Consider the following 25,527-nt stretch of genomic DNA (forward strand, 5'->3'; position numbering starts at 1 on the left):
GAGAAGCTGGCTCCTTGCTTGTGGAGCAGAGAGCCCGATGTGGGGGCTTGATCCCAGGACCCTGAGATCATGACCTGAGCCGAAGGCAGAGGCTTAACCCACTGAGCCACCCAGGTGCCCCTCGAATGTGATTCTTTAAAACTTTTCATGTTCTGAAATTTATTATAGACTTTATTCTGACTTCATAGTGTAAATCATAACAAGGGGCTAAAAATGTAAATGACTGGTTCTTTTTGAGAATCTTCCATAGTTTACATTTTATTCAGGTATTTTATAAGTGTTTTGCAACTTTAAGGGAACTATCAGTACTTCTATAATTGCATGAATATTTCATACTTTGGGTGATTTAGAGGATTTTGGTGCTTGATAATTTTGATTTTTTTCTTTTGTTTGTTTCTAGGTTGTTAGAAATAAGACCTTAGATACGAATTTTTTTTTTTTTTTTAGAAGTAACTCTTTGAAACTTAATGTAACTTACAAAACCAGGGAAAACTTACCTTGTCTTGTTTAAAATGTTTAAAAGATTCCTGGGCCTACATTTAGAGATTGTTAGAATAGATATTATTTTTTCATTTCTAGACATAGTAATTTATATCTATGTTCAGAGTCCCAGATTTAATTAATTTAAGTACCTTAGAGAGTGAAAAAATTACAGTAGCTTGTTAATCATGCTTGTAATCACATAAAAAACAATGGTTGTGTAAGACCTGCATCTAATATTGACTTATTAAGTGTTCTGAAGAGTATGTGAGAGCGCCTGGGTGGCTCAGTGGGTTGAGCCTCTGCCTTAGGCTCAGGTCATGATCTCAGGGTCCTGGGATCGAGTTCCGCATTGGTCTCTCTGCTTGGCAGGGAGCCTGCTTCCTCCTCTCTCTCTCTCTGCATGCCTCTCGGCCTACTTGTGATCTCTCTCTGTCAAATAAATAAATAAAATCTTAAAAAAAAAAAAAAAGAGTATGTGAAACTCTCATTGGTCACTGGAACAGTAAATTAAGACTTCCTAAGTATTTCAGTGCTAGGGTACTTACCTTTGCTTAAAGCTGGTGCTTCAGTAATAATGACCCTTTAAAATAATTTTTATTAGTCAGCAAACATGCAGTCTGGGCTCCTGTTTCTTTGCTCTGGCTTAATTCAGTTCAGCAAACATCTGTTGAGTACTTACTATAAGCTTGGCCTAGTCTTAGATACCACATATTATAAAGGTAAGTTAGATTTGGTTTAGTCCCTTTCCCCAGGAGAAACACATTTTAATCTACTACCCATTTCCTTCCCTATTTGTATTTGTTACATGAGTCTTGCTTTTGGTTCTTTTGACTATTTTGTTCCCTTTCACCATTAGACTTTTTTCTTGTATCTCCAGTGTCTCAATTAATTATGAGAATGTTTATGAACCTGTTACTTTTCCATAACATTTGAGATGTGATTGCAGTGTATTTGTTTATGCCTTTCCTTTTGTTTTCCTTCCCTAGTAATTGGTGCAGAATAGAAAGGCAACTGATAATTGGAAAATAAGTACATGAAAGAATGTACAGAGTTTTTTTATTCCCTTAACAACTCTAATTTTTCTATATTTGCCTTTATCCTTGTCTTTATTTTTTTTCTTGAAAGACTTATTTATTCTCTGCTCAGCAGGCAGCCTGCTTCCTCCTCTCTCTCTGCCTGCCTCCTTCTCTCTGTCTGCCTGCCCCTCTGCCTACTTGTGATATCTGTCTGTCAAATAAATAAATAAAATCTTTAAAGACTTATTTATTAATTTTAGAGAAACGAGAGCAAGAGAGGGAGAGCAGGCACATGGCAGGGGAGGGGCAGAGGAAAGGGAGAGAGATTCCCAAGCAGATTCCACACTGAGCACAGAGCCTGATGCAGGGCTCAGTCTCACGACCATGAAATCACAACATGAGCCAAAACCAGGAGTTGACCACCCAACCACGGTGCCACCCAGGTGTCCCCTTGTCTCCTTTACTTATCTGGCTTAGATTACCTGATCTTTAAGAACATAGCTCTCTTGCCACATTTTTTCTTCCCCTCTCCCATTGTTTTTCCTTTGTTACAACTGAAAAGAAATCACATACTTCTGCATACTGGTACCACTATAAATTCATGATTTCCAGTTACAAAGTGGGGCCTCTTGGGTGCCTGGACCTGCCATATTTCCCTAGTCAGTTTTTCTTTGTGACTATTTAAGATCTCTTTAACTCTTGCTAAGCCACCAGGCCCTCACTTCGCAGGTGATCTTGCTTTCTGCTGCATGAGAAAATAGAAGGTAGCAGAGAACTACCTCAGTCTACATCCTGCCACATAACTTATCTGCATCTGTACCTGTAGTTTGTAAGTGAGAGTGTAGCCTACTAATTATGCTCTTGCGAGTCAGAGAGGCTTAGTTGGGTTCAGATCTACCACTTGAAACCTTGGCAAGTTACTTAACCTTGAGGTTTTGTTTCCTCATTTATAAAAAGAGAGTAATATATACAGGGGTGCTAGCAGTTGTAAAGAGCATAATATCTTATAAGTAGTAAACTTTTAATTCGAAATGATGGTGATGATGATGATAATAAATGATCTTTAAGTAAATGGAGGGATCTCTTTTTTTCCCTGCCTGAGGCTAAGCCTTCCACCATTGAGTTGAGCTCCATTCCCTCTTAACTTTCTTTTAGGAACCTTGCTCTATTTGTTATTACTCTTACTTTTCAGAATCAGCCTTTCCAGTAGCCCTTTCCCATCAGCATTTACATGTTTCAGTCTTTCCTGATTTAAAAATCATCTCATACTCCATATACTTTTTCAACTATTTTTCTGTTTACTTTCTCTCCTTAACAGCTAAATTTCTTGAATAGGTTGAGTAATTTGCCAGTTTCCAGGTACCAGGAGAGACTCTGAAAAGAGAAAAGTGATAACTTTTCTTACAGAGGCCTGACTGTATTTTCAGGATTGTTGGTGAAACCTTAATGCAAAAGAAAATACCCTTTGAAATGCATTAGAAATTACATTTTGGGGCACCTGGATGGCTCAGTTGGTTGTGTCTGCCTTTGTCTCAGTTCATGAACCTGGGGTCCTAGGATCGAGCCCTGTGTCAGGCTCCCTGCTCCCTCTGCTCCTTCCTACCATTCGTATGCTTGCTGTCTCTCTCTCTCTCTCTGTGTCTCACTATCAAATAAAATCTAAAAAAAAAAAATTACACTTCTGGTTAAATATACATTGAGAAAATACACAATGAAGACTTTGGAAAGGGGCAAGTGTTTTTGTACAATTGTTGGAGGCTATCAGAATTTCTCTTTAATTATGAATGACATGTTTTATTTAAAATATTGTTTATGGTCCATTCGAGGAAAAAAATGATATTCTTTCTCTTCTGTTGCATTCTGTTATTGAGTTAGTATTTGTACTAGTAGGTGAATAGGGAGAGTTGTTAAATAGGCTAATTTTATTACTATTCTGCTATTTAAAAATAAGGCAGGAAATTAAGGCTTCATTTAGGTTTTTGGTCATTTCTGAATTTTAGATATAAGCTAATTTTCCTAGTATATATAGATATAGAAAATTAGATACAGGTGTATATAGATACAGATAATTAGATTTAAGCTAATTTTCCTAGTGTATACCATCTAAGCTCGATATTGCACGTAGATTAAGATATATAAATAATCATATTATGGAAAAAATCAATGGCAAGAATCTACCAGTATTTAACCTTTCCAAGTTTTGGCTGTGCCACCTATAAGGTGGTACAAATACCTGTTTCAGAGGGGGTTTTGATCAATAATAAATATAATCATATGTATGAATATAATTTATACTCTAAATATTCATAGAAAGAGTACAACGAAGATAACAATAGCAAAGATAACAAAGTGTAAAGTTAATAGTACAAGTATAATGAAATTACAAGGTAGTAGTGTTAATACAAGAGGTAAAAAATATTTTTATTCCACCTTGTGATTTTAAAATTTTATATAAATCCAGCTGGTACCAGATGCTTATACACCAAAAAAAACAAACCCACAGACTTCCACCACTTCTTTAAGTACATTGTTGTGTGAATATGTTGATCTAATACATATTATTATGTAACTTGTAATTGTTTTTTATATATATGAATGATGATATATCATACTAAATGGAAGAAACTGTTGTCCTTAACCTTTTCTTCCCCTTCCCCCCGCCCAGCCTCAACAGAATGTATTTTTTAGGAGTATATTGCCATGCCAGGCATTGTGGTGTGCATTTTAATGTCACTACTGTGCTGAAGCACTAAAGTTAAAAGACTAGAATTGTGCTTAGTGACTTAAGGTGGGTAACCATAACAGGTCTGGAGGTTACATTTATTTGACAGAGATTTTATATATATTTTGTAAGATTTTATTTTATTTATTTATTTGACAGAAAGAGATCACAAGTAGGCAGACTGTCGGGGTGGGGGGAAGCAGGCTCCCCACTGAGCAGAGAGCCCGATGTGGGGCTCGATCCCAGGACCCTGGGATCATGACTTGAGCCGAAGGCAAGGCTTAACCCACTGAGCCACCCAGGCGCCCCGATAGAGATTTTATATTTGAAATGCCCTAGCAGTTACCTTTTTTTTTTTTTTAAGATTCTATTTTTTTAACAGAAGGAGTGGGAGAGCGAGAGAGTACAAGCAAGGGGAGTGGCAGAGAGAGAGAAGCAGGCTCCCCACTGAGCAGGGAGCCTGATGTGGAACTCGATGTCAGGACCCTGGGATCATGACCTGAGCCAAAGGCGGACACTTAACTGACTGAGCCACGCAGGCACCCCTAGCAGTTAGCACTTTTAAGCAGGATAGAGAGAATATCTAGAAAGGTGTTTCAGACAGGTTTTCATACTGAACATAGATAGCAGCTGAGAATTATTTATAAACTGGTGCATTCTAGAACCATTAGAGTGATTATTCAATGTGATAAAGTTTAACCAGGAGTAAATGACAATAAATTTGCTAACATAAATTTTTTTAACATAATTAGATAGGCTCTCTTAAATTCTTATATTTTAACTTAAATATATGCCTAAAATAAATATTTAACCCTTTTGCTATTCTAAGACAGCAGAGCAATAATGGCTACAGGGAAGATTTTAAGATTGGTTGATTGATTTTTAAATATATTTATTTAGGGATGCGTAGGTGGCCTAGTTGGTTAAGCGTCTGCCTTCGGCTTGGGTCATGATCCGGAGATCTGGGATCCAGCCCCTATTAGCCTCTGCTCAGCAGGGAGTCTGCTACTCTTTCTCCCTGTCACCCTGTTCGTGATCTCTCTCTCTCTTTCTCTCTCTGTCTCTCTTGGTCTCAAATAAATAAAATCTTTCAAAATTTTTATTTATTTTAGAGGGGGGAGAGGAGAGCAAGAGCTTGGGGGGTGGATAGGAGCAGAGGGAGAGGGCAAGAGTCTCAAGAAGATTTCTGCAGTGAGCCTAGAGCCCAGTGCAGGGCTCAATCTCATGACCCTGAGATCACCACCAGAGCCAAAACCAAGAGTTGGACACTTAACTGACTGTGCCACCCGGCACCCCTGCAAGATTTATTTTAACTTAATTTAATTATTTTATTTTATTTTTTAAAAATGTTTTATTTAAACAGGTGTGGTTTGTTTGTTGTTTTTTTTTTAAGTTTTTTTTAAGGGGCGCCTGGGTGGGTGAGTCATCTAAGCATCTGAGTCTTAATTTTGGTTCGGGTCATGATCTTAGGGTCGTGGAATGTAGTTTGTGGAGCCTGCTTAAGATTCTCTCCCTTTGCCCCTCTCCACCCCGCCCCCACCCCACCACCCCGACTGCTCTCTGATAGGTGCAAACTCTCTCTCTCTTTAAAAAAAAAAAAATAGTATTTTAAAGAACAATTTTGGAGTTATAGAAAAATCAAGACTGTATTACAGAATTCCCTTACATACCCTACCTCTTTCCCCCTATTTCCCTTATTTTTAATATTTTTAGTATGATATTAGATATAACTAAGCAATATTAATACATTATCATCTAAAACCTGTACTTTATTAGTTTTTACCCATTATCTTTTTTCTGTTCTGAAATCCCATCTAGGATACCAATTAGATTTAATTTTCATTTCTCCTGAGGCTTCTCTTGACTGGCAGTCTCAGACTCCTTGTTGATGACCTGGGCAGTTTTGAGGGGTACTGGTCAGGCATTAATATTCCTTTGTTGGAATTTGTCTGATATTTTCCTCATGATTAGGCTGGGGTTGAAGGTGTGGGGAAGAAGAACACAGAGGTAAAGCGACATTTTTATCACATCATACTGCGGGTATGTTACTGTTACTATGATGTAGTGCTGTTGATGTTGACTTGATTACTTGGCTGAGGTAGTATTTCTCAGGTTCCTCCACTGTAGTCTTTTTTCCTCACCCTTTCCATACTGTATTTTTGGAAAGAAGTTATTCTGTGCAGCACACACTTAAGGAGTGGGGAGTTAGGTTCTCTCTCCTTGAGGGCAGAGTGTCTACATAAATTATTTGGAATTCTGCTTGGGAGATTTTTCTTTTGTCATTCAATTATTTATGTCAGTATGGACTGAAATATTTATTTTTATACCTTGGGTTATAATTTAGTCCTATTTTATTTTGTTGCTCAAATTGTTCTGGCTTTGGCCATTGGGAACTTCTCTCTTGGCTCCTATGTCCCATCAAGGTGGTGTATTTTTGGGGGGGGGGTGTGTGTGTGTGTGTGTGTGTACACTAACCTGTGTATATACACATATCCATAAATTTTTTTAAAATTTTATTTATTTGAGAGAGAATAAGAGAGCATAAGAGAGCATAAGTAGAGGGAGAGGCAGTGGCAGGCTCCCCATGGAGCAGGGAGCCAAGCACAGAGCTCAATTGCAGGACTCTGGGATCACGAGCTAAAGGCAGACACCTAACCGACTGAGCCACCTGGGCTCCGCTCCATAAATATTTTGTATATAATCATCTGCATCTCTACTAAGCTAATCATGAGTTCATATTTTGACTTTATCTCTAATCCCTTATATTAACCTCTGGATCATTCTAGCTCCTCCCCTTGTTTATCTGTAAATTCCCAGTCCAGCACTGGCCAACTTGGTCATCTATCACCATTTATTTGTTTAATTCCAATATAAGTATATAGCAGTATTAGAATCGTTAACTCTGGGAAATAACTACATCAGTTAGAATATGTGCTTATGTGCAGTTCCTTTTGCCTTTAGTATTAGCGGTCCCACTCATCTCCGAAGATACCTAGGTCAGGACATTTTCCTTTTTACCCCTCAGTGAGATTTATAATACAGTTAGATCTTCCATCAGTTTATATTCCTTCCTAGGATGCCCTGACCTTCTAAATGATTTTTTAAAATTTGCATAATGTTTCACTTTTTTGTCCTTTAAAGGTTTATGGGTTTTGACAGATGCATAATGTATGCATCCAAGATTGCGGTATTACTTAGAATAATTTCATGAGTATAAAAACATCACCTTTGTGTCTGTCATGTTCAACCCTCCTGCCTTCCCCTCAACTTCTGAACTTTTTACTGCCCTTGTAGTTTTATCTTTTATAAAATGTCATATAATTGAAATCATAATATATAGCCTTTTCAAACTGAAGAAATTTAGTTTTTAAATGCTTTTTTCTAGTATCCTTAGAAACTTGGTCTTGGAATGACCTTGATTTAAGTCTCATCTAGATTTCCACCTAAATGACACCTCTACTGTATCCTTTGAATGGTGGTCATTCAGTATCTGTTTGAACTTAATACTGACAGAGAACTCACTACTTCATGAAATCTTTGCTTTTATTGAGCCTCAGATTCTTCTCTAGAACAACTGCTCAGTGATGAGAGTTTGACTTTGAGGTGACTTGAACTATGTCTGTTCCTTTTTCTGTATAGCAAACTTTCATATCTTGAAGACAGTTTCAATAGGTTCTCTTGGATCATCTACAATTCTTTTAACTTTTCTGCTTTTCAGAACCCTAGCTGGTTAACAACTTTTGAGTATACTTCAGTGCTAAATATGGTGTTCAGGATGTAATCTTATACATTGGCTACATTGCTTTCTTTGTGGTTTCTTTTGCCATTTTCTCAAATTTATATTAACACATTGCAGCCATATTGCCTTCCAAATGCAAAGATTTTCTTAAATCATCATCGTTCAAAACTTGGCAGCTGCTCTCTGTTGCATTAGAGTGGTATTTCTTTATGAAGGACATGTTTCAGAATTGCCTGTGGAGTTTTTGTTTTTAAATATAGGTGTTAAAGCTCTATCTCCAGGAACTCTGGAAATGGAAAGTGATGTTAGACTTTTATTTTGTAGAAGAGGAGACTGAAGGCCTGATAGGCTGATCTATTTGATCTTCTCAGAATGGGACTAGAACCGGTATTTCTTGGTCCTGTTGGATCTATGGTTCTTTCATTTAAAGATTTTTATTTTGTGTTCTTAACTTCCCCTCGTGTATTTTCTCTGGATTATCACTGTTATTTCAATGTGTGTCACACTTAACAACCTGCCTTTGTGCTTTTCCTTGCACTGTTCTACCTGCAATATCTTAACCTTCTTTTATATTGAAATATACAAATTTTCAGTGTTTACTTGGTTTTTACTTCTTCTGTGAAATAGTGTTTGTGTCTCCCAGGTATGATCACTTTGTTTATAACATGGTTGGTCAAATATTATGTATGTTTTCCTCTTGCAGTATATTAGTCATTATAATTTTTGTTGATGCTGGGAATTGACTAGAAATTTTATAAGCTTCTTTGTCTTTTAGTATTTAAATAAGCAACTACCAGTATACACATGCACACTGTCTTACCTTAATTATAATGATCATGATGTAGGATTGCATGTTGATTATACTTGTATTCTTCAGAATGGCTGACATAGTGCTATATATACAGTGAGCATACTTGGTAAAGTGTTTGGTTTCATACAAGTTTAAGCTAATGTTATGTGTTTTTGAGCAGCTACTTCACACTTTAACATCATAATTGAACTTGAGATCAGTTGGGGAGCTCACAATTTTCTGTGTCTCTTAAGGCAAGTTCATGCCATCTTGTACTTGTTTGGCTGCTTTGTAGTTCAACCATTTTTTTGTTTATGTGGTTAAATTTCATCTTGTCTAGTATTCTAGCTTGCTTGTTATTTTTTAATCCTGATTTTTTTCATCTACAGTATTTGCTAACCTTCTCAGCTTCATGTCATCCATAAATTTGGTAAGTATGCCTTTTATCTGTCCCTCTAAGTCTTACATAGGAAAAGGACCAAGGCTGTATGTATCTTTAGCATACCTAAAAAACTTACAAGAACATACATACCATTATAATAGTGTTCTTTATACAGTCATGTAACTGCTGAGAAGTCACCTAAATAACTATTCAGTTATTCATATATTCTTTCATGGTTTTGTTTTCATTTTTATGAGCACTTTCTGTGTCTCTTGAATCTTACTGTGCTATAGAATAGTACAAGAAATAGAAAAATGGCCTTTCTCTCAAGGATCACACAATATAAAATACAATAAATGAGATATAAGACATACTTAAAAACTAGTGGGATAGGTGCACCATAAGATTCTTGCCTTCAGGAAATACACTATTCATTGACCTACAGCCAGAACAGCCAATTTCTTCATAAACCATAGCCATTATATTTTTACATAATTTCATTTTAGAAGTAACCACTGTGAGAGTAAAGCCAGTAATATATCATGAGTAGACATTGTGAAGCAGGAGACACTTATCCCTTAGATCTTTTTCTTTTTTTGAAATATTTTGTTTGTTTATTTGAGAGAGAGAGAGTGTGAGCGAGAGAGCACAAGTGGGGGTAACAGCAGAGAAGGAGAAGCAGGCTCCCCACTGAACAGGGAGCCCAGTGCAGGGCTCCCTCCCAGGACCCCGGGATCATGACCTGAGCCAAAGGCAGCCGCTCCCTTAGATCTTTTAAAATAACTTTCCTCTCTGAGAGCAGTTACTTGGCATACGTATTAATATGGGCAGAGCTGATAAACTCAGGTCTCAAATAGAATGTTGAAGAAAACAGTGACAACGCTGTATTAAAATGTATACAGTATTAAGTGAGTCCATCCCTGATCAAATAATGAGTGACCAGGATTTTTTTTTTTGTATTTTTATTTTAATTCCAGTGTAGTTAACATTCAGTGTTACATTAGTTTCAGGTGTACAATATAGTGATTCTACAATTCTGTACATTACTCATGCTCATCACAACAAGTATACTCCTTAATCCCTATCACCCGTTTTCATGCATCCACCCACCACCCACCACCCCTCTGGTAACCATCAGTTTGTTTTCTATTAGAGTTATGAGTCTGTTTCTTAGATTATCTCTCTCTCTCTCTCTCTTTTATTCCTTTGCTCATTTGTTTTGTTTCTTAAATTCCATGTATGAATGGAAGCATATGGTGTATGTCTTTATCTGACTGACTTATTTCACTTAGCATTTTATAGTGAGTAACCAGAATTGAACATATGGCTTATAATCCTAGAATTTTTCACCTTGAAAAGAGCTTTTGCAACTACTTATCTGGTCCATTCTTCTCATTTTGTAGCTGAGGAGTCCAAGGCCCAAGGTTTAGTGGCTTGAATAAGCTCCCATAGTTAGTTGCTGATAGAGCTGGAACTTGAATCCGGACTCCTCTGTGAATCTTAAATAAAGTTCTAAAAGTATAAATGTTCTCTCTATAACATTTTCTTCCTAGAAAGCTTTCCCTTTTAAAAAAAAATGTGCAATATCTCATGCATATAATACTAAAGAAATACATGAAGGTACAGAGTAACTGTGAAATCAAACAGCCTATAATTGTTTAACCACAATCCAGGTTAAAAAATGGGCAGAAGATATGAACAGACACTTCTCCAATGAAAACATAAAAATGGCTACCAGACACATGAAAAAATGTTCATCATCACTAGCCATCAGGGAGATTCAAATCAAAACCACATTGAGATACCACCTTACACCAGTTAGAATGGCCAGGTTGTGATACACAATATGAATAGCACTCTAGAAGTCCTCCTTTGTGAATAGTTCCTTAGTTACATTTCCTTACTTTTCTTACTTTCATGAAAATCCTTCTTTGCTCTTTTTTTTTTTTTAAAGATTTATTTAACAGAGAGAGAGATTACAAGCAGGCAGAGAGGCAGGCAGAGAGAGAGGGTGAAGCAACTCTCCGCTGAGCAGAGAGCCCGACATGGGGCCTGATCCCAGGACCCTGAGACCATGACCCGAGCTGAAGGCAGAGGCTTAACCCACTGAGCCACCCAGGTGCCCCCTTCTTTGCTCTTTTAAAAGGTTTTACCACTTACATGTGTATCCCTAAATAAGAAAGTTTAGTTTTTGAACCACACTGCTTATACTCTCTTGTGATATATTACATTTATGATATTCATCTGTGTTGGCACACATAGATGTATGTTGTTCATTTTCATTACTGTATAATATTCCATTGTATATCTATACCACAGTTTATCTGTTTTTCTTAGGTGGACATTTGGGTTATTTCTGGTTTTGGATTATCATGAATAAGACTGCAGTAAATACATGCCACTGTATATTCAGGAGTTTCTTGAGGTTACTACATACTACATATGGGATGTCTGTGTCTTGGGGTATATAAGTTTTCAGCCTTACTAGTTAATTACGAACTGAGATATACTAGTCCATTCTGAGAGGGCGGTTTACTTCCTTTTCACTCTTACTCCTAGGGTGTAGTCTGGCCCTACAATCCAGTTTTGATTTGTCATTTTAAGCTATCAGAAGCAATGCTCAGCTTCCTCTTCTGGATCAATAAATTGCTCCAGGGCAAAAGTGCCCCCAGACATGTTTTAACTTTCTGGTTTTCATCTTATCATGGATCTTAATTTGGTACCATGTCATGATTCTGTTAGCTCTTTGTGACTTTTAAGAGCTTTTAAGTAGTTTTTCCAGCTTATCTTCAGTGAATTTGCCTGAAATTTCTAAAAGAGAAAATTTATCCCCATTGAGCTTTTAGTTTTAATTATCATATTTTAAAAATTTGAATTTGCTTCCTTTTCAAAGCACCTTAGTAAGTTTTTGTAGTTTCCTGTTCCTTGTAGCTGTTTTCAAGCCTATCTTTTATTACTCTCTGTCTTGCTTTTTGTATGCTTGGTAATTTTTAAATAGGAGCTCTTTACTTTCTTTGGAAAATTCTTTAAAGGTTATCCTTGAGGCCTAAGATGAGTATGTATTTTTCCAGATAAAATTGTATTTGCTTCTGTGGGTATCTCGGTGTGGGATGGGTGTGTGTGCATTAGTCCAGAAGCCCTGCTTTAAACTTTACTCATGGCTTTGGTTGTTTAAGGCCACCCAGGTAATATGATTTGGACTGTCTTGTGGTAACAGTTTTTTGTGGTTGAAATTCTTATCTGTGCCTTTTCTCAGTCCCAAAGCAGCTCTCTTCTATGGGATGGGAGTGAAAGGTACAGAAGCCTGAATAGGAGATGCTATTCATCTGCCTACTTCAGTGGCTTTGTCTTCTGTTTTCCCGGCAAGTGAAGTACAGAAAATTGAGGCTAGACTTACATGATCCAGTTATGCCTTCACTTAGATTTTGGCCTGTTAATAAAAAGTCTTAGTATCTTACCAGTTTTTCCGTGATATTAAAATAAACAGGTACATGTTTTTTTTCTTAACTTGTCTTTAATTCAGCATTTTTAGTTATTTCCAATACAGAATTGATCATTATACCTGGAAAGGCATATTATCAGAAGCTGAGGTATTAGTTTCTCTCTTAACACAGAATATCATAAAAGGCTTTTTGATCATCTTCTAATGACTTTCAGATTTTCACAGTGAGAAATCATTTTATGAATTATTAAATTTTTGCTGTTCTACACTTTAAGTGTTTGAAATCCTTCATGAAGGCAGAAATAGTATCATACAGCTTTTGTTTACTAAATAGATAATTTTAAAATACCTAAGTTCTGCTGATACCAAAATAATTTCTGTTCAGTCATGTATAAATTAAGCTCAGTATTTTGCTGAAAGTAGAAATGCCATACATGATTGAAATGATGGTATAGAGTAATTCGAAGCATTTTCCCCAAAACTTTTATACTGGTAAATTGTGTTAGGATGGAATTTGTTATTGTTTAAAATTTTCTGAATGTTATTCCTGAGAACCAGTTCACTTTATATAGTTTTATCCTGTTGAAAATTATATCCAGCATATGTCTTGCTCTTTTTTCCTCTTAGTTCCTCCTGGTCACCAGTGCATACATGTGTGCATTTGTATACATGTACACACATGTGAAAGCATACTAGTTAGCTTATAAGTTTTTCTATACTCCTTTCCCTTTTCTTTGTACAGTATAGTTAAATGAATATTTTAAAAAATTTTTTCAATATTTATTTGAGAGAGAGCACTGGGTGAGGAGGGGAGGCAGAGGGAAAGGGGGAGAGAGACTCTCCAGCAGATTCTGTGCTGAGCGTGGAGCATGACATGGAGCTCCATCTCACGACTCAGATCATGACTTGAGCCAAAGTCAAGAGTGGGACACTTAACCTACTGAGCCACCAGGCGTCCCTGAATACATTTATTTTTATGTTGCCTTCCTCTAGTTTTTTTCAGTGTTATTTAATTAAGTTCAGTGTTCATAGGATAATCAAATATTCTTTTTTTTAAAAATCAAACTATTCTTTATCAGCAGCAGAATGTAATGAGTTGCTTCTTCATTACTCGGTTTTTATTTAGGAAATTATAAATGTTAAAAATCTAGAAGAATAGTATGTAGACATCTGTATCCCCTTCAGCTAAATTCATCAATTGTTAACATTTTTAAATATTCTCTCCTTCTCTCCCTTTCCCCTCATCTTCCTTCCCATGCCATATACTTTTTTTTCAAGCTGTGACATTTAAAAGTATATTGTAGACTCATCATCCTTTACTTGAGTATATATCTCCTAAAAAGAAGAATATTCTTTGGGGCACCTGGGTGACTCGGCCAGTTAAGTGTCTGCCTTCAGCTTGGGTCATGATCCCAGCATCCTGGGATCGAGCTCTGCATCGGGCTCCCTGCTCAGTGGGGAGCCTGCTTCTCCCTCTCCTTTCCCACCCCCTCGTGCTCTTTCTCTTTCTCTCTCTCTCCTGCTCTCTCTCTCTGTACTCTCTCTCAAATAAGTAAATAAAATCTAAAAAAAAAAAAAAAGGAATATTCTCTTGTATAACCTTAAGTACTTTATTATACTCCAGTAGTCCGGCATTGATAGAATAAAATGGTATAACCCACAATCTGTATTTATATTTTTCCATCTCTACCCAGAAAAATCTCCGAAATGTTTATTTTCCCCACTGTGGGACCTGTTTCATGATTATACGTTATACTTGTTGTTATGTCCCTGTATCTTTATTATTTTTTTTAAAGATTTTATTTATTTATTTGACAGACAGATCACAAGTAGGCAGAGAAGCAGTCAGAGAGGGGAGGAAGCAGGCTCCCTGCTGAGCGGAGAGCCCAATGCGGGGCTTGATCCCAGGACCCTGGGATCATGACCTGAGCCGAAGGCAGAGGCTTTAACCCACTGAGCCACCCAGGCGCCCCGTCCCTGTATCTTTAATCTAGAGCAGGGCCTAGCAGATTTTTTCTTAAACAGTCAGATAGTAAATATTTTTGGCTTTGAGAATCAATTGCACTTTGCAACTATTGCAGTCTGCATTGTAGTTAGAAAGCAGCCATAGACATTATGTAAACAGATGAGTGTGGCTATGTTCTAATAAAACTTTATTTATAGAGGGGGTCGGGGCGAGCCCCATGTTGGGCTCCACACTGGTTGTGGAGCCTGCTTAAGATTCTCTCTCCCTCTCCCCCAGTTGTCTCTCTCTTTCTCAAAGTAAGTAAATAAATATACAAGCACGTTATTTATAGAAACAGGCTAAAGGTTGTAGACCCTCTGATCTAGAATAGTTGTCTTTATTTTGTTTTTATTTTTATTTTTTAAGTAGGCCCAGCATGGAGCCCAGTGTGTGGCACATAAACCCACACGACCCCCAAGATCAAGACCCACCAAGCCACCCAGGTGCCCCTAGGATAGTTTTGTTATGTTTTGTTTTTTAAGACTTATTTATTTTTGAGAAAGAGAGCAAGAGGGAGGGGCAGAGGGAGAGAGAGGGTCTTAAACAGACTCCCTGCAGCGTGGGGCTTGATGTTGCAACCCTAAGATCGTGACCTGAGCCAAAATCAAGAGTTAATGCTTAACTGACTGGGCCACTCAAGTGCCTGTATATAAATGTTTTATGTTCACAGATGTGAATAAAGAATTCAAGAGGACTTGAAGAATGAAGGGTAGTGAATATAAGTTAGATGTAGAATTGAAGAGTATTTATATTTTAATAAATATAAATATATTTACTAAATATAATTCCACAGTACAAAAGCTAAACTTGTCTTATTTTATGTTGAAGACACGAAACAATAAAATTAATAATCCTTTGCCACAGGTAAGCCTACTATTTGTAGCAGTGGATTTAGTCTAGAAATGGGTTACAAATAATTCTTGATAGATTTAATACAGAGTTGTCCTTGTGGGAATGCTGTAATTATACTTGTGTTCACACAAATATATATATATTTAAAAAATCATTCTACAGATTACTTGGTTGAATGAGTAGCAAAAGTGTGAAAGTAGCAAGTTTTGCTGGAATTAAAGAGTTGCAGTATTTTTAGTGCTTGAATTTCCTTTAAATATCTGTATGAACATCGGTAGTAATTGGGTGCTTTACTGCATTTTTTATTGGTTTTGGCTGAGACAGTGTTTTTCTTCATATTGTACTTTTATCACAATTTGATTCTGGTTTGACCCTTTATACTTTATAGCCTGTAAAAGTCTGTTTTCTTTTCTATATAGCCATGTGTTAAGTAAAGAAAGATGGAAACAAAATTCTATTAGAAGTTTTAATTTTTTAGGTTAAAAATTCTCAGAGTCTTAACCATTCCTCACATTACATCTCCACAATAAATGGCTGGTGTGATCTTGACAAATTACTTAATTTGCCTTGGTTTCCTTATTTGTAAAATAGTGATAATGGTACCTATCTCGTAAGTTTATAGTGAAGGCTATGTTATTATACTTAAGATATATAACGTCTGGCTTATAGTATATGCATTCAGCAAATGTTTGACACTGTTGTTATTTCTTACTACATTCTTTCTCATCTACCTTGTCTCTTCATGAACCTGTCTGTCTCTCTTAAAGCAGAGCTAAATACAATAGCAGGTGTGATCTGACCATCCTAGGAAGAGTACAGTGGTTAATCCCCCCATTAATTTGGATCAAAGTTTAAGTTTTCTTTTTCTAATTCATTGTGGAGAATTTCAAATATACAAAAAAGTAGGCTAGGATGATGTACCACACATACCCATCGTCTACCCCCAACAAGAAGTCCAGTCCCATCCATTCGCTTCCATACAGTTTTCTCCTTCTCTGGTGTAGTTGTAGCTCCCCTGTTATACCTAAGTCCATGCCTGATTTGTTTTGATAGTTACTAAAGCTTTTAGGATAGTATCTTATTCTCTTAGTAAATAATTATCAAATTAATGAACAAATGAGTCTTGTCTTGGTTGATGTCTGGATCAGTTTTTAGTAGTTTGCGTTTGGAGGTGAAGTGGATGGGTGGGTGGGATTGAAAATAGAATTGTCTGTATCATATTGTTTTTTTCCCTAGTTTTGTATGATTCCTTCCATTTCTGTGTAGGAATATATGTGGTAATCTTACTGGTAAAATCTCTGAGGACTCAGATACTCAAATAATTCAAATTAGCTGGTCTGGAAGACTTGAGTTTACCACTTTCTTACAGTCTTTTTGCTTATTCTGGACTTTACAGTGTTTATATAGGAATTTCAATTTGTTAATCATTTATCTTGATTAAAGAGAAGCAAATAGAGTTTGAAGAGTTCTATTTTGTCATCTCTGTTGAAATAATTTAAGTACAATAAAAATTGTTACAGTTTATTGGTTTCAGGGAGAGGACTTTTTTCCCAGCATCAACAACTGACTATAGCACTTTTTTCAAGCCTGTGCTTATTTTTTCCATAACTCTGTTCTTACGTGTTCCTTATTGTTATTGTGCTTTCAGCAGTTTGCTGGAAGTTTAATAGACTCATAGTCATTTTCATATTAATGATACAGAAGTATGTGAATCTTGCTTAAAACAGAGGTCAGTCATAAAGACACCTTGAGAAGTCTTTGGTTATTCAGCTAGTGGGGAAGGAGTTCTGGAGGTGGAGTACGACAGTTAAGAGTATTGTAGAGAGGATAGGTTCTAGTACTTAGCTCACTACCATCATACTAAGATTGTGTCTCGGTGAGCCTGCCTCATGGAAACAGCCAGCACAGGCAGGGTTTATACACTCCATACACCTCACAGCAAATGGGGGCTTCATGGAAGTGGGTTTAGACCTGACCTCTGTAACTTATCCAGGAGTGACTTGGTATGGTTCCTGCTTTCCAGTTCTGCTCTAACTTTTAAATGAAGTGTCTCTAGCTTGGGAAGAGTCTTACCCCTTTAGTGTTACTAGTTTTTACCTTAATTATTATAAATATTTCAAGAGCAAGAATAAGTATGTTTTAAGCAGGGAGCTGGCGAAGTGTCGTGATAGAGAATGCTATGGTGCAATTATGCCATGGCTGTGAACCTCAAAATTGCATTGTTTTACCTTGAAAAGTTCTAGTTTGCTGACTTCTGAACTTAGAAGATTCAGTATTCTTTTTGATTGCACAAGACCTAAGACCTGTCTATTATTTTTTCATTCAAAAATAATTTATTGATCATCTCTGTGCTGGGAAGTGTGTTGCACACTGGATAAAGAAAACTGAACTTCTTAGATGTGTTTGCCATTATGGAGTTTACAGTCTAGTTGGGAAAGGCAGTGAAATTTATTTGAAGGTGTAAAGAAAAATTGTGCTTTATCTGTATGTTAAAGACTTAACCACTTACTTTGAAGCGAACTTGGAGTGACTTGTTTTTTATTCTTTTTGCAAAGTGTATTTGAACATTGAGGACTTTGGGGCGAACATATTTCCGTATGTGTATTGATATTTGAAAACAGACATTAGTCAGAGAGGCAGGACAATTTGAACCAAAAGAGAGAGAGATAAAGAGAATTAATTAGTATATACATACCATAGTGAGATTTCAGGGTAATGACAAATAGCAGGTTTGTGTGGGTAAAATTATGTGTTGTTCTAAGCAGACCTTTGTAGGTAGGGAGTAAGTAAGTATCTTTAAGGCCGTTCTTTGTTAAAAATGTTCAGTACTTAAGAACTGCTTGGAAAGTAAATGTCCTGTAGAGTGGAAATATAATAGAAAGAGCAAATGGGAACCATGACACCTGAAATCATGTCTTAATTTGACAGTTTGTGTAACTCTGGGCAAGAAAATGTACCTCAGATTCCTTATTACAACAAAGTACAACAGAGGGGCTGAATTTGCAGATCCCTCCTAGTGCTAAAACCTTACAATTTTATTTTTTACTTGGCAGTTTCTTAATGACTTGTTGGAAAGTCAGGCTGCCCTCTTATTTTCTGTACTTGTTCAGGTTCAAGAGTTAAAAACTTAAGATGGGGAAATAAGGCTTTGCTTTCTCTAACTGATATTTTCTGACTAGGTACTTCGTAACTCAGGAAGACCTCATTTATTCCCAGTAATATGTTTTACTAAACTCTTTCAGGTAACTTTAAAAAGACTGTGTGGCTTAATAGTAGATCATGGCTTGAACTCAGTTTTTATTTATTGTTGTTACTAGAAAATTTTAGTGAGGTATTTTTCTTTGTCTCTGTAGTTATCAGAGACTGTTACAGACGATTGCTGTACTCGAAGCTCAACGTTCTCAAGCAGTCCAGGACCTTGAAAGTTTAGGCAAACACCAGAAAGAAGCACTAAAAAATCCCATTGGATTTGTGGAGAAACTCCAGAAGAAGGTATATATAGAGCACTTTCTAAGACTTATTAAGATATATTTGGTAATAACTTGATTTATTCTTTTAATATGGATATACACTTTTTTAAATGTTTAATTTTTTTCCCTTCTACTACTAACCGTACTACTGAAGGCAGGATATTGCCTTTTCTAAGCACCACCCCCCCAACCCACAAAATATACTCTAATGGAAATAGCTGGGAGGTTTAATTGGATATTTATATTAGGAACTTGATGTTCCATTCCCTAGCCATTTTTAGGATCTTTTCCTATTACCTTTCCTGTCTTGGGTAAAAAGGAAAAGAGGGTTTTCCTTCTTTCATGACTTCAGGATTAACAAGGCAAAAAGAAAAAATACTTCAGGATTTATTCACTGCTTAAGTTTTGAGGTACTTTTATAATTTTCCATATAGCATGATAGAAAACATTGGTGATAAAAACGAAAACTATTTTAAATGTCTTTAAGTTAAGGTTGCCAAGTCCATTAGGAGGAAGTATAAATTTTACTTAATTTTGTAATGTTCTTTAGTGTAAAAATTCCTTTTTTCTTTTTTCCTTAAAACTTTTGTATTTAACAGTTAACCATTTGAAAGTGATTCATGTTCTTATAACTTTCTTGTGTGTAAATGTGGTAATGCAAATGTGTATTTATACTGTAGTATGTATCTTGAATTAGGGACTCACTAATTTAATAAATTTGAGGGGCAAAATATTAATCAGCATTGTAGGAAAACATTAAAACTGAGAAATTATAAAAAAGAACCTTTGTATTCACCTTAAAAAAACAAAACAATAACTTAGTATAGTTATTAGTTACCATTTTTTAATGAGTCACAAAAGTGGTCTACCAGGTGTTGAGGGAACAGCCCTGGGGACTTTGTTTCATTTAGTTGTATTAATTTATTATTTGGATTTTTCTAGCGATAGTATTTACTTGGCAGTCATTACTTTCCATGCTTCAGAACATTGAATATCATAATGAATATGGAATTTATAAGTTGATTTGTTAAAACTTCTAAACTTTTTTGACTCTATATACCCTCTCTGTACTGTGAGTCTACTTAGGTGTTTATTGATTCTACATTGCCATAATTAAACATTGCTAGTGCAAAAAGATGCAGTACTTATAGTGGTTACTTAAAATTGATTCAACTAAAATAGGTGATGATAGAAAAGTTAATATTAGTAAACAAATTTACTAACCTTGACCTTACTTAATTCATGTTCTCTGGTGGGCAAAAAAGATACAATTAGGCTTTTTTACTAGATTGGTATGCGGTTGGTTATTTGTTGGTTTTCCATTTCCAGGTTTAGTTTAGAAGTGAATTTCTTTCCATTTTATCTCAGAAACAGAGATGTGATATTGACCTTCTTAACAATTTTTAACCAAAATGTTTGCAATTACATTAAATCCAGATACTTAGTAATTGTGAAAGACTTACATTCCTTGGAAGGAAATTTTTCTACAGGACTTAATTTAGAAGTTTGATTTTTTCCATTTTGTGTGTGTGTGCATGTGTGTTATATATACAGATATTTTGACTTATGATGGGTTATGTCCTGATAAACCCGTCTTAAGTAGAAAATATCGTAAGTTAAAATGCATTTAATACCCCTAACCTACTGAACATCATAGCTTATAGCTTACCATAAAGGTTCTCAGAACGCTTAACATTAACCTCCAGTTGGGCAAAATCATCTAACACAAAGCCTGTTTTATAATAAAGTGTGGAATATCTCATGTAATTCATTGAGTACTACACTGAAAGTTTTAAAAAGGGTGGTTGTATGGGTACAGAGTAGTTGTCAGCATATAGGTTTTTTACCTTTGTGATCCCATGACTAACCGGGAGCTGTGGCTCGCTGCTACTGCCCAGCAGCACGACGGAGTATTGTACTACATATCACTACCCTGGGAAAAGATTAAAATTCAAAATTTGAAGCATGGTTTCTACTGTATGTGTCACTTTTGCACCATTGTAAAGTTGAAAAATCCCAAAGTTGAACCATTGTAAATTAGGTACCATATGTACTTAATTTAAATTTACTTATTTCTTTAGGTTTACTGTACTAATTAAGTTGTTGACATGTGATTTTTTTGTTTTAGTGGACATTTAAAAACTCCTAATTGAAATTAAGGAAACTTGTGGTATATATTGGTATGTAGAATGCAAGGAACATTTAAGGCTTACTCGCATCCTTTGATATTACTGTTACTATTTTAAAAGAGACTCTTATGCAAAAGTTGAGCCAGTCTAAGCTGTGTACTATTATGATGATGGTGATAATGTAATATATCATAAGCAAAATAAAAATTAAGAATTCTGAGGGGCACTTGGGTGGCTCAGTGAGTTAATAAGCCTCTGCCTTTGGTTCAGGTCATGATCTCAGGGTCTTACCATTCTGTGAGTTCTTGACAAAAAATATAAACCTATGTAACCCAGATCCCTATCTAAAGATATTTATTATAATCTGGTTTTAGTAATTAAGACAACTAATGACATTTCTAAAGATGGTTAGTTAAGTAACTGAATTCCAAGTAGATTCAATGTGTAGTTTTGATTCTCAAGGTGTCATAATTTTTTGTATATGTGATAAGAATTATATATGTGAAAGTAATTAATTATTTTATGAATAAGTCATGAACATGGAGGTATATTTAAAATGAATTCTGTGTGTCAAGTCTCATCTTTTGCAGTCAAACATTTCATATGCTGTTCTTAAAGGTAAAACCTCTCTTGGTTATTTATGTTTTAAGTGTATTAGTTATAAATTGCAGTATTTCTATATAGTTGAGCTTTAGAGCTATATCTAAAAATAGTGCTTATGTCTTATTAAATTCATTCTTCTACTTGTTGTCGTTTTACTATTTAATGTTTAGACTGTATTAACTTTATTGGGTGTTGGATTCAAACAGTGAACGGAAATGTCTAGGTGATGGTAGTTTGGATTTGGAGTCCTGAAAATTTGGCTGTAGTAGATAATTTTTTGAATTAAATTCAGACTGTCACTTTATTTTTTTTCTCCCAGGCTGATATAGGGCTTCCATATCCACAGAGAGTTGTTCAGTTGCCCGAGATTGTATGGGACCAATATACCAATAGCCTTGGGAACTTTGAAAGAGAATTTAAAAATCGTAAAAGACATACTAGGAGAGTTAAGCTAGTTTTCGATAAAGGTAAGAATTGCATGGTAAGAATTTAAATAGAGAAGTATCTGGCAGTCTTACTTTAATAATCCTATACATGGTCTTCTTTTTAGTAGGTTTACCTGCCAGACCAAAAAGTCCTTTAGATCCTAAGAAGGATGGAGAGTCCCTTTCATATTCTATGTTGCCTTTGAGTGATGGTCCTGAAGGCTCAAACAGTCGTCCTCAGGTAAACAGTATAAAGCTTTGGAGCAGGAAAATTTGAACTATAGACAAACTATTTTAACATTTCCTGGTTTGTATTCTTAAAATTTAAGCAGTCTTTCACTGAAGATAGTGGGGACATGAAGTTTGAAGTTAAGAGAAATCTGGGTTGGAATCCCAGCTCTGCCACTTACTAGCTGTGGAATGTCAGATGTCATTTATATTAAAGCCTCCAAGCTGCAGTTTTGTTTTGTATGAAATGGGATTAATATTACCTGTGTTGTAGAGTTGTGTGAGGATTAAATGAGTAGTACATGTAACATGCCCCCTACAGTGTGTGACATGTACCCTTTTATCCTAAAAATAAGAGGTCTGTGCAGTGTTTTTTTAACCAGAATTTGAGTCCTGGCTTGCCACTAGTAGTTAGATGAATCTTAATAGACATGTGGGTTCAAAAGGGAAAAGTAATGTTTCCTTTTCTTTAAGATGAAGTTGCTGTCATCTGTATTATAGTATTACTAGGAGTATAAAATCCAAGTGAAATAAAGGAATGTGAAAACATTTTGTAAACAATTTAAAAAATACACATTAAATAATAAATTTACTAAAATATTTTGAAATTAATAAAAAAAATTCCATGATACGGGGGGGTCTGGGTAGCTTTGTTGGTTAAGACCTGCCTTCGGCTCAGGTCATGATCCCAGGTCCTAGGATTGAGCCCCACATTGGGCTCTCTGCTCAGCAGGGAGCCTTATTCCCCTCTCCCTCTACTGCTCTCCCTGCTTGTGCTCTCTTTCTCTCAAATAAATAAAATCTTTTAAAAAATCTATCATGTGTTTTAGTTAGCTACAATGAAATGGTAGTCTTTGTTATTTTTGACAAAAGCCGTATTTTATATACAGATGATAAGAGGACGCCTTTGTGATGATACCAAACCTGAAACATTTAACCAACTGTGGACTGTTGAAGAACAGGTAATATTTCTAAATGTGTAGGTTAAAGAAAAAAGGTTCAGTTTAGAGTCCAGATCATGACTAAAGTGCATATTGTTGTAGATGATCCTTCTTAACTAAGAACTGAAAATATTAAACTTATTTCCGTATACTTTATTTTTTCACACCTCAGGAATTTTGGATTCTGAGAATGTATGAATTCCAGTTTGGGGATGATTTTTAAAGAAGGAGTCTGGATTATAGGAAGGGGATTGAAAAAGAGTGAAATGGGTGGAATAAAGTGTTCATAATATAGCTTTGAAGGAGAGACAGACCTGGGACCACATAAAGCAGTGTGTCAAAGTGAATTCTTGTTTTTATTATGGAGGGGAGCTGACAAAGCCACGGCAGAGTATTCTGTTACGGTTTGGCATGTGGCTAGGATTATTCATGGGTAAGGTTTGAGACACATCTCTGTTTCATATGAGGATTAACCCCAGAGCTATAATGAGTTCAGCAGTTTATGAGAAGATTTAGGAAATTCATTTCAAGCATCCAGATTATTCTGCATCTTTAGAACTGTGGGACAATTTAGGGGATAAGTAAGAATTTAAAAATCAGATATTTGAATGGAACACCACGTGTGGAAAGGAGGGAAAAGTCCCTTAAATGTCCTCTCTAAATCCAAATGAATTTAGGTATTTTTGTCAAATGTATAGGGGCAAACCCATACATAGTCTAGCAAGAAAAGATGGCCAGTGGAAATCATTAAGATGTATAAAGTAGGGAGGAGTCAAGATGGCGGAGAAGTAGCAGGCTGAGAGAACATCTGGTGGTCTCAGAGCGTGGCCGGAGGCCACGGAGACAGAAGCGAACGGGCGCTTGTTCTCCAAGTGCCAGCAATTGACTGCTTTACTCCAAGAGCGACGGGAGGTCAGGGAGGCAGAGGCGGTTGGGCGCTTTTCTCTGAGGGCGCACTGAGGAGCGGGACCCCGAGCTCTCGGCTCCTCCGGGCCGGAGACTGGGAGGCCGCCATCTTCATTCCTGTCCTCCGGAACTCTACGGAAAGCGCTCAGGGAACAAAAGCTCCCGAAAGCAAACCCGAGCGGATTACTTAGCCCGGCCCCTGGCAAGGGCAGTGCAATTCCACGCGGCACAGACACTTGAGAATCACAACAACAGGCCCCTCCCCCAGAAGATCAACAAGAAACCCAGCCAAGACCAACTTCACTCACCAAGAACAGCGGAATTCTAGAGCAGGAGAAAGCAAATCTTATCTGGACAAAATGACAAGGCGGAAAAACTCACCACAAAAAAACAACAAGAGGCAGTACCGAAGGCTGGGGACCTAATCAATACGGACATTGGTAACATGACAGATCTAGAGTTCAGAATGACGATTCTCAAGGTTCTAGCTGGGCTCGAAAAAGGCATAGAAGATATTAGAGAAACCCTCTCCGGAGAGATAAAAGCCCTTTCTGGAGAAATAAAAGAACTAAAATCTAACCAAGTTGAAATCAAAAAACCTATTAATGAGGTGCAATCAAAAATGGAAGCTCTCACTGCTAGGATAAATGAGGCAGAAGAAAGAATTAGTGACATAGAAGACCAAATGACAGAGAATAAAGAAGCTGAGCAAAAGAGAGACAAACAAATACTGGACCACGAGGAGAGAATTCGAGAGATAAGCAGCACCATAAGACGACACAACATTAGAATAATTGGGATTCCAGAAGAAGAAAAAAAGAGAGAGGGGAGCAGAAGGTATATTGGAGAGAATTATTGGAGAGAATTTCCCTACTATGGCAAAGGGAACAAACATCAAAATCCAGGAGATGCTAAGAACGCCCCTCAAAATCAATAAAAATAGGTCCACACCTCGTCACCTGATAGTAAAATTTACAAGTCTTAGCAACAATGAGAAAATCCTGAAAGCAGCCCCGGAAAAGAAGTCTGTAACATACAGGGGTAAAAACATTAGATTGGCAGCAGACCTATCCACAGAGACCTGGCAGGCCAGAAAGAACTGGCATGATATATTTAGAGCACTAAACGAGAAAAACATGCAGCCAAGAATACTATATCTGGCTAGGCTATCATTGAAAATAGAAGGAGAGATAAAGAGCTTCCAGGACAAACAAAAGCTGAAAAGAATTTGCAAACACCAAACTAGCTCTACAGGAAATATTGAAAGGGGTCCTCTAAGCAAAGAGAGACCCTAAAAGTAGTAGATCAGAAAGAAACAGAGACAATATACAGTAACAGTCACCTTACAGGCAATACAATGGCACTAAATTCATCTCTCTCAATAGTTACCCTGA

General features: G+C 36.4%; 1 protein-coding gene across 5 annotated transcripts in view; it reads left to right on the top strand.

Annotated features, from left to right (window-relative positions):
- Positions 1–25,527, top strand: part of ZZZ3 (zinc finger ZZ-type containing 3) — a 119,593-nt gene that overhangs the window by 75,703 nt on the left and 18,363 nt on the right. For 3 of the 5 annotated variants that reach the window (XM_080801030.1, XM_080801031.1, XM_080801032.1), the window contains 4 exons: positions 18,785–18,923; positions 21,953–22,100; positions 22,184–22,299; positions 23,177–23,248. In XM_080801030.1, coding sequence (XP_080657156.1) covers positions 18,785–18,923; positions 21,953–22,100; positions 22,184–22,299; positions 23,177–23,248 — 475 coding nt within the window. The remainder of the gene's footprint in view (positions 1–18,784; positions 18,924–21,952; positions 22,101–22,183; positions 22,300–23,176; positions 23,249–25,527) is intronic. The other 2 variants (XM_080801033.1, XM_080801034.1) reach the window with 1 other exon arrangement.

Source organism: Martes martes (genome assembly GCF_963455335.1).
Source record: "Martes martes genome assembly, chromosome: 4".
Taxonomy (NCBI): Eukaryota; Metazoa; Chordata; class Mammalia; order Carnivora; family Mustelidae; genus Martes; species Martes martes.